This window comes from Dromiciops gliroides, chromosome 1, assembly GCF_019393635.1.
Source record: "Dromiciops gliroides isolate mDroGli1 chromosome 1, mDroGli1.pri, whole genome shotgun sequence".
In the NCBI taxonomy this organism is placed as follows: Eukaryota; Metazoa; Chordata; class Mammalia; order Microbiotheria; family Microbiotheriidae; genus Dromiciops; species Dromiciops gliroides.
The window spans coordinates 571,642,049-571,658,043 of NC_057861.1; the positions used below are offsets into that span (position 1 = coordinate 571,642,049).

The 15,995-nt window shown below is 39.4% G+C and overlaps 1 protein-coding gene across 1 annotated transcript in view; it reads right to left on the minus strand.

Annotated features, from left to right (window-relative positions):
- The window catches only part of TMC1 (transmembrane channel like 1), a 195,530-nt gene that overhangs the window by 122,771 nt on the left and 56,764 nt on the right, over positions 1–15,995 (minus strand). Inside the window, 1 exon segment of the mRNA XM_043999157.1 lies at positions 13,772–13,900. Coding sequence (XP_043855092.1) covers positions 13,772–13,900 — 129 coding nt within the window.

Below are 15,995 nucleotides of genomic sequence, written 5' to 3' on the forward strand. Positions count from 1 at the left end.
AAATGTGAAATATCACAAGAGGAACTAGGATTATAAAAGAAGAAAAAAAGAATGTCTTTTGCCTTTGTGTTTTTTCAGCACTTAGCCCAATACATGGCACATCATAGGTACTTAATAAATGCTTATTGAACTGAAAGACTGGCCTTTTATATCAACTATGCATAAGTAACGAAAAAGTAGATCATCCCACTCAGAAACCAAAACATTTGACTGTCCTAGATTCAAGAGAAAAAAAAAAGTTGATATAAAATTAAGACTGGAAAATGCCTACTGGGATTTTTTGGTATAAAACTACCTAGTGAAATTGGGTTCTTTGGGGGAGAACCATCCCATCACAAGTATACCCACATTCCATTATAAGCTTACACTGTAAATCCTATCCTTCATGACATCACTGGATTTGGTCACTTTCTTATTGCGTGTGAGAGCTGCACTGCCCACTTGCATGTGCATGCATGTGCAAGCACAAAGACAAGAGAGATGGAGACAGAGACACAGAAAAAAGAGAGAATATCAATTAAGATTTTTTTGGTTATTAGATATTTACTAATAAAAATATATTTAAAAGTAAAGAGAAAAAGAAATTTTGATAATGAGTTGAACAATGTGGGCCCTTGGTCTTTCAGTGCCTATACAAAGCTGCTTCCAAATACTCTAAATCATAGCAACCCCACCAGTTTCCTCATACATCCTGACCATATAATGCACTTTTATATAATATATCATTCCTTGTCACTGACAGATGGAGAAAGAAAACTGATCTGTTTGCCTTGAGTTGTGAATCTATAATTATAGAGGTATAGAGGCAGAGCCAAGATGGCGGATGAGAGGCTGTGACTCCCACAAGCTCCAAATAAACCCGTCCATTCACACCCAAATAATGCGGTAAAAATAAAAACCCAGAACAGTCTAATGCACATAAGAACAGAGTGAGACTATTTCTCCGCAAAAGAGGGCAATTCTGATCACCTACTCATCAGGCTGAACAGCTCAGCGCGCGTTCCGGACCCAGCCAGGGACACTGCTTCCAGCGCATGTCAGAGTCTTCAGCACCTGCAGCTTCTGGGGCTCCAATTACGGACTGGTGAAGGGGTTCAGCAGTAGGCTGGGGTGAAATGGAGGCAGTATCTACTGGAGTTGGGGCAAAGCGCCCTGGGTCTGAACCAGTGGGCTGAATCGAGTGAGTGGTGGTGGCCCAGTGGGGGAGGGGTAAAAACACGCCAAGCTTCGACCATAGAGTATCAGAGTTCAATCAGACTTCTGTTTCCGGGTCAAAGAGAACACGGCTGTGATTACTCACAAGCCAGGCAGGCTGAGAAGAAGCCCAATCACCCCCTGGGCCACGCTGTAGCATGAACAGTGTGTCCTGGAAGCAGCGCTACACTTTAAGAAGGAGTAAAAATCCAAGAAATAGTAAGCCAGGATGAGTAGGCAGAGAAAGCAGAAGACCATCAAAAACTTCTTTGGGGGAAAGTTAGACCACAATACATGCTCAGAAGAAGAAGATAATAATAGGGTCAAAGCTCCAACATCCAAAGCTTCCAAGAAAAATATGAACTGGTCTCAGGCCATGGAAGCTCTCAAAAGGGACTTTGAAGAGAAAGTAGGAGAGATAGAATGAAGATGTAGAGAAGGAGAGGAAGGAATGGAAGAGAAATGAGAGCAATGCAGGAGAGTCATGAGAAAAAAGTCAACAGTTTGAAAAGCCAAATGGAAAAGGAGATTAAAAAACTTCTGCTGAAAATAATTGCCTAAGAATTAGGATTGAACATATGGAAGCTAGTGACCTTATGAGAAACCAAGATACAGTAAAGCAAATCCAGTTGAATGAAAAAATAGAGGGCAATGTGAAATATCTCCGTGGAAAAACAGCTGACCTAGAAAATAAATCTAGGAGAGATAATTTGAAAATCATTGGACTACCTGAAAACCATGACCAAAACAAGAGCTTAGACACCATCCTCCAAGAGATTGTAAGGGAAAATTGCCCGGATATTCTAGAAGCAGGAGCTAAAATAGAAATTGAAAGAATCTACCGATCACCTCCTGAAAGAGATCCCAAAAGGAAAACCTCCAGGAATATTATAGACAAATTCCAGAACCCCCAGGTCAAGGAGAAAATATTGCAAACAGCTAAAGAAAAGGAATTTAAATACTTTGGAGCTCCAATAAGGATAAAGCAAGATCTAGCAGCTTCTACATTAAAGAACCAGAGGGCATGGAATATGATATTCCAGAGGGCAAAGGAACTGGGACTACAGCCAAAAATCACGCACCCAGCAAAACTAAGCATCATCTTTCAGAGGCAAACATGGAATTTCAAGGAGAAAGAAGACTTTCAGGCATTTGTTATGAAAAGACCTGAACTGAATAGAAAATTTGACTTTCAAATACAAGACCCTGGAGAAGCATAAAAAGATAAACAGGGAAAAGACTTCATGAGGAATATTAAAAGATCAAACTATTTATATTCCTACATGGGAAGATAATACTTCAAACTCATAAGAACCATCTCAGTAAGGATTTAACAGAGGACATAGGTCTCAACTGAATACAAAGGGATGTTATGTTTTGTTCTTTGTGGGGTGTCTTATGTCTGGGGCCAGATTTGGGCTTGGGGCCTCCTGGGTTCAGGGCTGGTGCATTGTCCACTGTGCCACCTAACTAACCCCTAATGACATCCTTAAAAATAGTGTTGAGGTGTAGGAGAAATAGATTGGGGGAGGGGGAAGGGAAGAGATGGTCTGGGGAGAGGTTGTTCACATGAAGGAAACAAGAAAAAAGCTTATGGGGGGGAAGGGAGGAAGGAATTGGGGAGTGAGTGAACCTTAATATCATCAGAATTGACTCAAAGAAGGACTAACATACATACTCAAATGGGTATAGTAATATATTTTTGCGCTGAGGGAGGGGAGAGAGATAAGAGGGGGAGGAAGGAGGGAAGGGCAGATTTGGGGAGAGAGTAGTAAAAAGCAAAATACTTTCAAGGAAGGTAAAGATGTTCTGCATAACAGCACAAGTATGACATATTGAATTGCTTGATTTCATAGGGAGGGTTGAGGAGAGAGGGAGGAAGAAAATTTGGAACATAGAATTAGCTCAAAGACCTTAAACTCATCAGAGTTGGCTCATGGAGGGAATAATATTCACACCCAGTTGGGAGGAGTGATCTATTTAACCCTAAAGGAAAGTATGAAGGGAAGAGGATAAGGAAGGAAGGGTGAAAAAAAAAAGGAGTGCAGAGTAGGGGAGGGGACAGTCAGAAGTAAAACACCTTTGAGGAGGAATAGTTTAAAAGAAGATAGAAAATAGAGTAAATATCATGGGAAGGGAATAGGATGGAGGGAAATAGTTATGATGATTGAATATAATGGCAAAACATATGGTACCTACTTTGCTGGGCTAATATGAAGAAAATTCTTTGTCAAGTTTAAGGTACTTTATTTAGGTTATGATGAACAGGATACTATCAGAAAAACCTGGAAAGACCTACATGAACTGCAGCAGAGTGAAATGTACTGTATACAAAATAACAGCAATAGTGTAAGATGATCTGCTGGGAAGTATGTGGTTATTTTCAGCAAGGCAATGATCCAATATAACCCTGAAGGACTTATGAAAATAGCAACCCATCTACAGAGAAAGAAGTGATAGTATCTGAAAATAGATGGAAACACATTTTTTTTTCTTTTCTTTTCTTTTCTTTTTTCTTTTCTTTTTTTTTGGTGAGGCAATTGGGGTTGGGTGGCTTGCCCGGGGTCACACGGCTGGTGGGTGTTGGGTGTCTGGGGCTGGAATTGAGCTCGGGTGCTCCTGGTTCCAGGGCCAGTGCTCTGTCCACTGTGCCACCTAGCTGCCCCTGGAAACACATTTAAAAAAATTTTTTTTTTTCTCTTTGACAATTCCTCACTAAGTCTGAAGTTTTGGGAGTTTTTTGACTGTTTTCTTTCACAACCTAGCTTATGTGGGAATGTTTTCCATGACTACTCATGTATAACTTATTTTGAAATGCTTGAGTTCTAGTGGGTGGGGGGTGGGAATGGAGGAGGAAGAGAAGTTGGAACACAATTTTTAAAAAAAATTAATGTTAAAATTTGTTTTTACATATATTTTGGAAAATAAAATTCTATTCAATAAAAATTTAAAAAAATAAAAAAAAAAAACACTTACTAGCTGTGTGACCCTGGGAAAATCACTTAACCCCAATTGCCTCACTTAAAAAAAAAAACTAAAATAAGGAAGGGCAGGTAGAAAGGAGGAGAAAAAGCATATCCTAAACCAGTCCCTAGTGATGCTTTCTTTGGCCTAGAGAAAGAGTTCAGGCCTGAGCACCAAACAGAAGCATTACCCAGCAACCTCTGGAATTTCTCCCAGCAGGAGGATTCCATACCTAAAACCCTTCATCAGGTAAAGGGAAGTCATGAAACCAGAATTAGCAAAAATATTCAATAAAGATACAAATTCTTCCCTACTTTCATCCACTAGGGGAGGTCTCAGGAATTAACACCTCCTCATAATCACTAGCCACAGGTTGGGGGTGGGGCTTAAGAATTAGTTACCCTTAAAAAGAAAAGGGGGGAGGGCAGCTAGGTGGCTCAGTGAATAAAGCACCAGCCATGGATTCAGGAGGACCTGAGTTCAAATCCAGCCTCAGACACTTGACACTTACTAGCTGTGTGACCCCTAGGCAAGTCACTTAACCCTCATTGCCCAGCCAAAAAAAAAAAAAAAGAATTAGTTGCCCTAACAAAGAATATTTCTGCTCCCCCCCCCCAAAAAAATTATAGAGGTATAAGTATGGGATAGGTGGAGAAGGATAAAGACTATTTAGCAATCCTGGGGAGAATATACTGGCTATTCCTATAATTTTGTTTCACTCAAATTTATGTCCCAAGATAATAGAAAAGAAAAAGTCCCCAGTATAATCCATACTAAATTTCAAACAAAACAAAACATGCAAGTGATCTGGGTCTCCACATCTAATGCAACATTTTATATCTGTTCATGTGCATATACAAGCATGCAATCCCCCAACTTGCAAATGGATGCTGTTCCAAATGCTAATTTATGTCTCTTTTGGAGAATTTGGAACAAAGTTTCCCATAGAAAGAATATAATACTTAGTGGCTTGATTCCCAGATCAGTTTACAAACGCCCATTTAACCCATAATGCTAGAATCTTAGTTAAAAGGACAGTAGAGGTTGTTCATTCCCCTAATTTTATTATTTTCAATTTTTTTATTTAAAAATATTTTAAAATACTGGGCTTCCCTATCTTACTTAGGCTAGAAAGCCAAGGGCTTAATTCCACTTTGATCTGCAGGGAGTTTGGACCTGTTCTATTTCTGACATGAGCTGATTCTCTTCTCTCCAGGCAACCCCCTAGCAGACACTTCTGGGGCTCACTATATTAATGCCAAACTGCAAAGTCCTGATTGACATAGCCCTCTGAAGCACAGAATTCCTGAGCTCAAAAGGTCCAAAAACCTCTAGTAGAAAGAATTATAGGCATGTGTTCCTTTTTTTTTTTTTTTTTTTTTTTTTTACAGATGAGGAAATTCAAGTCCATTGAAATAGAGTGATTTATCCAGTCATGGAGCTCACTAATTGCAGAACCTGGAGTAGGACACAGTTCTTCCAACACCTAGTTCAGCTTTCCAGTATTAATTCTATTTTTAAAAAATCTCTATTTTTTTATTTATTTGAAGTTTTGAGTTCTGAATTCTATCCTTCTCTCATTCCCTTCCTCTCTATCCTCCCTGAGGTGGTAAGCAATCAGATATAGGTTACATGTACAACATTACCATATAAATCATTTTATATAAAAAGACTCAAGTAAAAAAAAAAAGAAAATGCAAAATAGCATGCTTCAGTCGGTGTTCAATCAATATCAGTTCTTTCTCTGGAGGTGGATAGTATGCTTCATCATTAGTTATTTGGGATTGTCTTGGATCATTGTATTGCTGAGTGTAGTTAAGTCATTCACAATTGCTTATAGAACACTAATGCTGTCACTGTGTACAATGTTCTGGTTCTGCTCACTTCACTATACATGTAAGTCCAGGTTTTTCTGAAATTATCATGCTTGTCATTTCTTATAGCACAATAATATTCCACGACAATCGTATACCACAGCTTGTTTAGTCATTCCCCATTTCATGGGCATCCCTTTGATTTCCAATTCTGAGCCACCACAAAGAGTTGCTATAAATATTTTTTTTTTGGTACAATTTTTTTTCCTTTTCTCTTTTTCACAGTTACTATTGTTAACTGTTTCCCTCCATTCTATTCCCTTCCCCATGATATTTACTCTATCATCTATCTTCTTTCACCCTATCCCTCCTCAAAGGGGATTTGCTTCTGACTGCCCCCTCCCCTGCTCTGCCCTCCCTTCTTTCATCCCTCCCTCCTTATCCCCTTCTCCTCCTAATTTCCTGCAGTGTTAGATGGTTTACTCCACCCAATTGAGTATGTATGTTAATCCCTCCTTGAGACAACTCTGATGAGATAGGTCTTTGAGCCTATTCTGATGGTTCATTCACTGCCCTGTTCCTCCCCCATCTCTCCCTTCACTCCATAAACCCTTTCCTGTTTCTTTCATGTGGGATTTCACCCCATTCTACCTCTCCCCCAGTGCAGTCCTCTCACCCCTCAATTTTACCCTAAAGATGTCATCATGGGTTAGCTAGGTGACATAGTGGACAAAGCACCCACCCTGGACTCAGGAGGACCCAAGCCCAAATCTGGCCCCAGTCACAAGACTCATCCCTAGGCATGTCACCAAACTCTGACAACCCCACAAAAAAGATAAACAAAAAAGAAATGCTTTACAGATATCATCCCTTCATAATCAATTCCCACCTGTGCCTTCTGTCTAAATTTATTTTTATCATTTGCCCTAATACTGAGAAAGTTCTTAAGAGTTATAAGTATCATCTTCCCATATAGGAATGTAAGCAATTTGACCTTTTTACATCCCTCTTAATTTCTTTTTCCTGTTTAACTTTTTATGATTTTCTAGGGTCTTGTATTTCAAAGTCAAATTTTCCATTCAGTTTGGGTCTTTTCATCATAATATCTGAAAGTCCTCTCTTTCATTAAGGTCCCATTTCCCCCCTGAAAGATTATACTCAGTGTTGCTGGGTAGGTGATTCTTGGTTGTAATCCCAACTCCATGCCCTCTGGTCCTTTAATGTAGCAGTTGCTAGATCTTGTGCCATCCTGACTATGGCTCCACCATACTTGAATTGTTTCTTTCTGGCTGCTTGCAATATTTTCTCCTTGACCTGTAAGCTATAGAATTTGGCTATAATATTCCTGGGAGTTTTTATTTTGGGATCTCTTTCAGGAGGTTATCAGTGGATTCTTTCAATTTCTATTTTACCTTCTGGTTCTAGAATATCAGGGCAATTCTCCCTGACAATTTCCTGGAAGATGATATCCAAGCTCTTTCCTTGATCATGGTTTTCAGATAGTCCAAAAATTTTCAAATTATCTCTTCTGGATCTATTTTCCAGGTCAGTTGTTTTTCCAAAGAGATATTTTACATTGCCCTCTATTTTTTATTCATTTGAATTTGCTTTATTGTGTCTTGATTTCTCATGAAGTCATTTGCTTCTATTTGCTCAACCCTAATTTTTAAGCAATGATTTTCTTCAGAGAGCTTTTGTACCTCCTTTTCCATTTGGCCAATTTGGCTTTTCAAACTGTTGCCTTTTTTTTTCATGACCCTCCTGCATCACTCTCATTTCTCTTTCCATTTTTTCTTCTACCTCTGTTAATTTTCCCTCTACCTCTCTTATTTATCTTTAAAGTCCTTTTTGAGTGCTTCTGTGGCCTGAGGCCAATTCATATTTTTCTTGGAAGCTTTGGATGCAGGAGCCTTGACATTGCTATCCTCTTCTGAGGCTCTACTTTGATCTTTCTTGTCACTAAAGAAACTTTCTATGCTCTGTATCTTTCTCTGTCTGCTCATCTTTACCCTCTTTTACTTGAATTTTAACTCCTTCTTAAAGTGGGGTACTACTTCCATGATGTAGTCCCAGGCTTCAGGGGGTCTAAGGTGGAATTTAAGGAGGGGCAGGTTCTTCACTCTCCTGGCCTGTTCTCTGGTCACTAGATAACCCCAGGCCAACTTGCATTAACAAAACTTTGTGTGCTGTGGTTGTTAGCTCTGATGAGCCTGCTCCCCTCCCTGACCTGGGCCACTGCCACTTGAGCCTACTTCCTGGTTCCCGGAAGGGGTGAAGCACCCAAGTTTCACTTCAGCACTAGCAGAGCCCCCTGTAATCTCCCTCTGGCCAACCACTCTGTCCTCTCACCAGACTGTGAGCTTAGTTCCAGATGACACTGGTGCTGCAACTGTTTCAGAGGCTCCAGGGGTCTCTTTCCCTGGTGAAGCCTGCCTGGGACTGGATTTGTGTCAGTGTGACTGTGGGGTTGGGCTCCACTCCCACCCTAGCACAGCAGCCCCTTCCTGCTGACCTTCTAAGCCATCTTTGGCTGGAAAATAATCTCAGCCTGTTCTTTTGTGGGTTCTGCTGTTCCAGAGATTGTCCTATGGCACTATTTGGAGGGTTTTTGGATTGATTGTGTCATGAGTTCCAAGAGCTTACTGCCTTTCCTCTGTCATCTTGGCTTCACTCTGGAAATCCTTCTAGTATTAATTCTACCATTTTTACCACTAGTAGTCATTAAATACTGCAGCAGCATGGTGTAATCAAGAGCAAATTGACCTTGAGGTCAGGAAAACCTGGGTTCAAGTCCTCCTTCTGAAATACACTGGCTATGCAACCTTGGGCAAAAGTTACTTATTTTTCTCTACCTTAAAGCAGACTTTGACATTGTTGATTACTATCTCCCTCTGGCTACTCTCTTCTCTCTAGGTTTTCATGATCAGCCTCTCTCTTGGTATTTGCCTTCTATTTGCCTTCACTGCCCCTTTGCTGAATCTTTATCTAGATCACACTGTGAGTATTCCTCCAAGACTCCATCTTGGTGCCTCTTTTCTTCTCCATACTGTCTAATTTAGTGATCTTATAGGGTTCCATCGATTCAAATATCATCTTAATGCACTTGGTTCCCAGAGAAGGAAAACCAAAAGAAAGCCAATTTCAAAGGTAGAAACAATAAAACTTGACAACTGAATGGATATGGGGGATGAGAGAGTAAGGATTTGAGGATGACACATAAATTGTAAGCCTGGGTGACTGATTGGCTATGTGGAGAAAGTGAGAGTAAAGAGCCAAGGATGATAAAAAATTTGTATGAGTGGGAGAATGGTGGTCCCATTGATAATAATAGTTAAGTCAGGAAGGGAGAAGAGTTTTGAAGAAAAGATAATAAGTTTTGTTTTGGATACATTGAGTTTTCAATACCTATGGGACATCCATTTTGAGCTGTTCAAAAGGCAAGTTGGTGTTCCAGTACTGAAGATAAGGAGAGGGAAGAATTTTGTCGTTTCTGCCTTGGAAATATCCCTTATATATGTCCCTTTCTCTCTTCTGACACTGTCACCAGACTGGTGCAGGCTAGTGTCACTGAAATAGCCTGCTGGTTGCTCTTCCTGCCTCAAGTCTCTCCTCATTCCAGACTATCCTCGACACAGCTGTCAGAATGATCTTCCTAAAGCACAGGTATGACCAAGGCTGTTTGTTGTTATTTGTCCTTCCTTTTTGAAGAGGACCATGACATCTGAGTGATGTCATGACTTGCACTGAATTGGATTTTAAGTAAGGGAGGGCTGTGCAAGGTCACCAAACTTACTCTATCTTCCAGAGCCATCTGGATCCAATGGCAAGAGGATATATCCCAGCCCTCTCCCCTCAACCTATATATATATATATATATATATATATATATATATATATATATAAAATGCCTTTCCCTATGAGACTATTTCCCATTTATTCTCTCTCTCTTTCTCTCTCTCTCCTTCTCCCTCTCTCCCTCTGTCTCTTTCTGTGTCCCTCTGCTTTTTTGTCTCTCTCTGTGTGTCTCTGACATACATACCTATATTATGCATACAGTTATTTACACTTTGTATCCTATAGAATGTGAACTCCTTTTTTGCCATTCTTTGTATCTACCTCTCTTATTTATCTTTAAAGTCCTTTTTGAGTGCTTCTGTGGCCTGAGGCCAATTCATATTTTTCTTGGAAGCTTTGGATGCAGGAGCCTTGACATTGCTATCCTCTTCTGAGGCTCTACTTTGATCTTTCTTGTCACTAAAGAAACTTTCTATGCTCTGTATCTTTCTCTGTCTGCTCATCTTTACCCTCTTTTACTTGAATTTTAACTCCTTCTGGGAGCTTCCAAGAAAAATATGAATTGGCCTCAGGCCACAGAAGCACTCAAAAAGGACTTTAAAGATAAATAAGAGAGGTAGATACAAAGAATGGCAAAAAAGGAGTTCACATTCTATAGGATACAAAGTGTAAATAACTGTATGCATAATATAGGTATGTATGTCAGAGACACACAGAGAGAGACAAAAAAGCAGAGGGACACAGAAAGAGACAGAGGGAGAGAGGGAGAAGGAGAGAGAGAGAAAGAGAGAGAGAATAAATGGGAAAGGCATTATATATATATATATATATATATATATATATATATATAGGTTGAGGGGAGAGGGCTGGGATATATCCTCTTGCCATTGGATCCAGATGGCTCTGGAAGATAGAGTAAGTTTGGTGACCTTGCACAGCCCTCCCTTACTTAAAATCCAATTCAGTGCAAGTCATGACATCACTCAGATGTCATGGTCCTCTTCAAAAAGGAAGGACAAATAACAACAAACAGCCTTGGTCATACCTGTGCTTTAGGAAGATCATTCTGACAGCTGTGTCGAGGATAGTCTGGAATGAGGAGAGACTTGAGGCAGGAAGAGCAACCAGCAGGCTATTTCAGTGACACTAGCCTGCACCAGTCTGGTGACAGTGTCAGAAGAGAGAAAGGGACATATATAAGGGATATTTCCAAGGCAGAAACGACAAAATTCTTCCCTCTCCTTATCTTCAGTACTGGAACACCAACTTGCCTTTTGAACAGCTCAAAATGGATGTCCCATAGGTATTGAAAACTCAATGTATCCAAAACAAAACTTATTATCTTTTCTTCAAAACTCTTCTCCCTTCCTGACTTAACTATTATTATCAATGGGACCACCATTCTCCCACTCATACAAATTTTTTATCATCCTTGGCTCTTTACTCTCACTTTCTCCACATAGCCAATCAGTCACCCAGGCTTACAATTTATGTGTCATCCTCAAATCCTTACTCTCTCATCCCCCATATCCATTCAGTTGTCAAGTTTTATTGTTTCTACCTTTGAAATTGGCTTTCTTTTGGTTTTTCTTCTCTGGGAAGCCTTTACCACAATGCTTGGCACATAGTGAATCTTTCATAAATGCTCACTGACAACCTCTCAGAACTCTAAGCCATTCTCTAAAAACAAAGAAGGTAGTTTCCTTGTTCTGAAGCAGTTGTGAATAGTGAATAAAGGCACTGGACTTGAAACAAGGAAGACCTGAGTCCAAATTCTACCTCAAACAATGCAACCCTGGAAGAATCAGTTCACCTCAATTAATCTGTTTCCTCATCTATAAAATGTCATCAAAAGATTTTTATGAACATCCACTAAGTTAACATATGCATTTTGCAATTTTTAAATCAAGTTATATATGTATGTAACAGCTATACATATTCCATGTAATAGTTATACATATTCCATGTAACAGCTAGCATATACATGTACACACATGTGTATGCACACATATTCCACATGAGGAAATTATATGTGTTTGTTTTTCTATACACACACATACATATACACATCAGCTATCAATTTTTCCCCTTCATCTGGTCAAATCATAGGTGGACTCCCTATCCCTAGTGACTAAATAAATTTTTGTGGACTTTCTTTAGAATCTAATCAGTATTTGTAACATCGTTTGAGTGGGGGAAATTAGTCCATTTCTTTAAAAAAATGCTCTTAGTGTTTTGACAATATCATGTCATCTGGCAAAATGAGTATCTGGAGATCAGGGTGGCCTACTGCTGTATTTGGTCCCTACCATTTGGTCAAAAAAGCAGCTAGGTTATGCTTTGCCTGATGTTGATACCCAGATGAACACAGTTGTCTGTGGTTACACCTATCAGAGAATCTTGTATGCTCTTAAAATATACACCTTGTTAAAGGAGAATCTCAAAGGTAAGAAACCTCTATTGGGTCAAATGTTTGTTTTTTTCTGTAATCAACAAATAATATGAAAAGCAATGTCATGTACTCTCCATACTAATTATGTAACCAGGAAGATGAGATTTTTTTCTTTATTATTAATAGGTCAGCAGGTTATTAATAAAAGAATGGTCTATTGGCCATCTCCCTCAGACCACAGACCCCTAATGTCAGTGAGTTCATGGTTTATATACTCTTATAACTGTAGGTGGTTCATCATATAGCAATCAAATCTAATTGGTTAACAAATCTAATTAATTAACAGCATTCAAATCTAATTGGTTGACATGATTTGGAGGTGTGTTATATTAAGATGACGTCTGGGTAAAGTCTACATGATTTAGATCACTCAAATCTTGGCAAGAATGACATAAGAAGGGGCAACTAGGTGGTACAGTGGATAAAGCACTGGCCCTGGATTCAGGAGGACCTGAGTTCAAATTCGGCCTCAGACACCTGACACTTACTAGTTGTGTGACCCTGGGCAAGTCATTTAGCCCTCATTGTCCCACAAAAATAAATAAATAAATAATTGATTTTTTAAAAAAAGAATGACATAAGAAAAATAATCTGGACCCCACCCAACCTGATGGAGGCACAATGGTTTCACCTAGAACTGCTTCATGCAGCCCAAATCTCATCAGTAAAGTCCTTGGGCCACCTAGATAAACAGATGTTTACACCCAAGACTCCTTTGACCCAGATGAATTTTCCTTTCAAGGAGAACTTGCCTTTGGAGTAGAGGAGGGGAATAAGGACTAAGAAAGAAGGGGAGATCACTGAGTCCCCCAAGATATCAATTATTAATAATTATTTCTTACAATGAGTCATAATATTTTTGCTGGTTGATGGTTGCCTAATGATCAGAGTACTGGTTGCTGAAGGCTGACATGGCTGTGGCAATTTCTTAAAATAAGACAAGAATAAAGTTTGGAGAATCAATTGACCCTTCCTTTCACTTGAACACTTAAAGCTATTTCTATGAATAATATATCATAAGCCAAGAGGCTTTAACTTGGTTATGTATCCTATTGTATATTAGACATAGAGGGACATGCATATTTTCATATTCATAGAATATATTGGTCTGAGGCTATTATCCTGTAAACATGAAATTTCTATTAGCACTAATTGAAATCCTGTTTTTGGTTCTAGTTTAAAGGACAGTCATTTGTCAACTGCCCTTTCTTCGGTGAGAATTATTATGTGTTCTATTGCTTGAGCAATAGAACCCATCTGAGGTACAAGTATGTAAGTTGAATACACATATGAAACACAACATTACTATCTTTGACATAGTAGTCACAGTATATAGTAAATCCAAATGAAGCATCAGTTAAAAAGAATAGTTGAAGTTAACAATAGATTGATCCACATGTCCCTAATTAACTAATTTGCTAAAAGGTCTTTCTTATTTAGAGATATTAGTTCACATTCTTCTTTGTTGTGTAGAGTAGAATAGAAAATACTCAAGAGGTTTTAGCAAATAAATATTGGGAATTGTTTTCCTAATTATGAAAAAAATGCATACTTTAAGACTTGGATCTTCTTTTCCATCTTCCATGGTTGACACTTGACTGTAGCAATAACTTGCCTTTTTTCATCTAACTCTGCTTTCATTCTCTCCAATTCTTCTTCATCAATTTCATCATCTTCATCTCTTTAAGGGAGGAAGAATGCATAAGGTTAACAGACAGACAATTGAAGCTTGGCTCCATTTTCAAATAATAAAAAGACTGATATTAATGTTATGGGCCTGCATACCTTATTGCAATGGCCATGGGTATCCCAGAAATTTTGTGGGGTAAATCAAGGAACCTCCTCCTTGAAACTAAACCAAACTACAGACACACCTAGAGAGATAAGGAGCACTGGATCTGGACTGAGATAACTCCAGGATCACCACCCTTCATTCCAGTTTCCCCCACCTGCTGTACCAGGAGGGAACAGAACAACCACCCCTCATCAGACTGCTTCCAACCCACCACCCAATAAGGGACATTTCACCCTCGCTCGGGTGGTCATGCCATCTTGGCCCTATAAAAGGGCACTCCCTAGTCTGGTAGGAGAGGAAAGAGTTATAAACTTTACTCCTGTCCAGTTTCTCTTGTACCAAATAAAACTGTTCTTTTATTTCTAACTAGGACGAGTGCAAGGGTGTAATTCTTTACAGAGGAATCCCAAGGACTCACCTGTTTTCCCCATAACACTATCATTACAATAAATACTTAGCCCAATGTCCTTGACTTGGGAAATTGAATATTGTACTCTAATCGCCAAGTATTTTTTTTTTTTTTTTTGCAGGGCAATGGGGGTTAAGTGACTTGCCCATGGTCACACAGCTAGTAAGTGTCAAGTGTCTGAGGCCGGATTTGAACTCAGGTACTCCTGAATCCAGGGCCGGTGCTTTATCCACTGCGCCACCTAGCCGCCCCCTAATCGCCAAGTATTTTAACTTGTATTTGTAATTTTCACCTCAAATTTTAAAACCCATTACACTTAAGTGATAGTTTTTTTTTTTTTTTTTTTTTTTTTAGGTTGTGAAACTGAGTTCTTATCAAGAATGGAACTAGACCCTTGGGAGGAAAGGGACATAAGGAGTTTTGAGGGAGTTTCCTCTGACTTCTCCATTCTTCCCTGAGAGGGAAGTTTAAGTTCCTCAGAAGGCAGGATACATTATTCAAGTCCCGGGGGTTTCTTCCCCCCGCCCCCCCATCTCCACCATTCCTTCTTTTTTTCCTGCTGAATTAACAGTTAACCAGTATAGCATGTTCCTCTCAGATAAGAACAAACTACATATTTCAAGCTTTAGAAGGCTTCTTCCCACTCACCAAAATTTTCCTTCCTTTCCTTGCTGAGTCAACAGAAGTTTTCTGAAGTTAGAGAACAAAGAATTGAAAAATCTCAGGGTCTGGTTGTCCATGGGGTGAGGGCAGCAGTGGTACCACATCTGGGGTGGGTCTACGTGTTTAGAAGTGTTGTGGCCTCAGGCACTTAACACTTACTAGCTGTGTGACCCTGGGCAAGTCACTTAACCCCAATTGCCTCACTTAAAAAAAAAAAAAGAAGTGTTGTGAAGAATGTGAACCCAGATGGAGGCGGGATCTTGAGTTATATCTAGGATGAAAAGGGGAACTTTGCTGTGGCAAGGCACACCACTCTTCTAGAGTGCCTGCCCTTTCTTGCAAGATCATAATAAAATGGCCTTCCTTTGCACCAGACCGGGAGTTGTGCATCAGTTTACCTGTTTGTAACATTCCCCTTATCCATCCTGGCCATCCTCCATCTTTCATTTTCTATTCAAACTCTTAATTGCCAACAAAAGATAATGTGCTAGGGGCAGCTAGGTGGCGCAGTGGATAGAGCACTGGCTCTGGAGTCAGGAGTACCTGGGTTCAAATCCGGCCTCAGACACTTAACACTTACTAGCTGTGTGACCCTGGGCAAGTCACTTAACCCCAATTGCCTCACTAAAAAAAAAGAAAACAAAAGATAATGTGCTAAAAGTGGCAGTGTTATTTAATTACCCTCAAAATTTAAAATTGGTCCTGTCTTAAGAAAGAAAGTGATATGGAAAAGAGTAAAGATATTTTATATGGGATAATGAATTTAAAGGTATCAAGGACTTTAGAGATCATTAAGTCCAATCCCTTCATTGTATAGATGAGGATGATACATCCTAGAGAGGTAATGTGACTTGTCCAAGATTATATAGGTAACCTTACAATCATAAATAGCAGAAACAGGATTTGAAC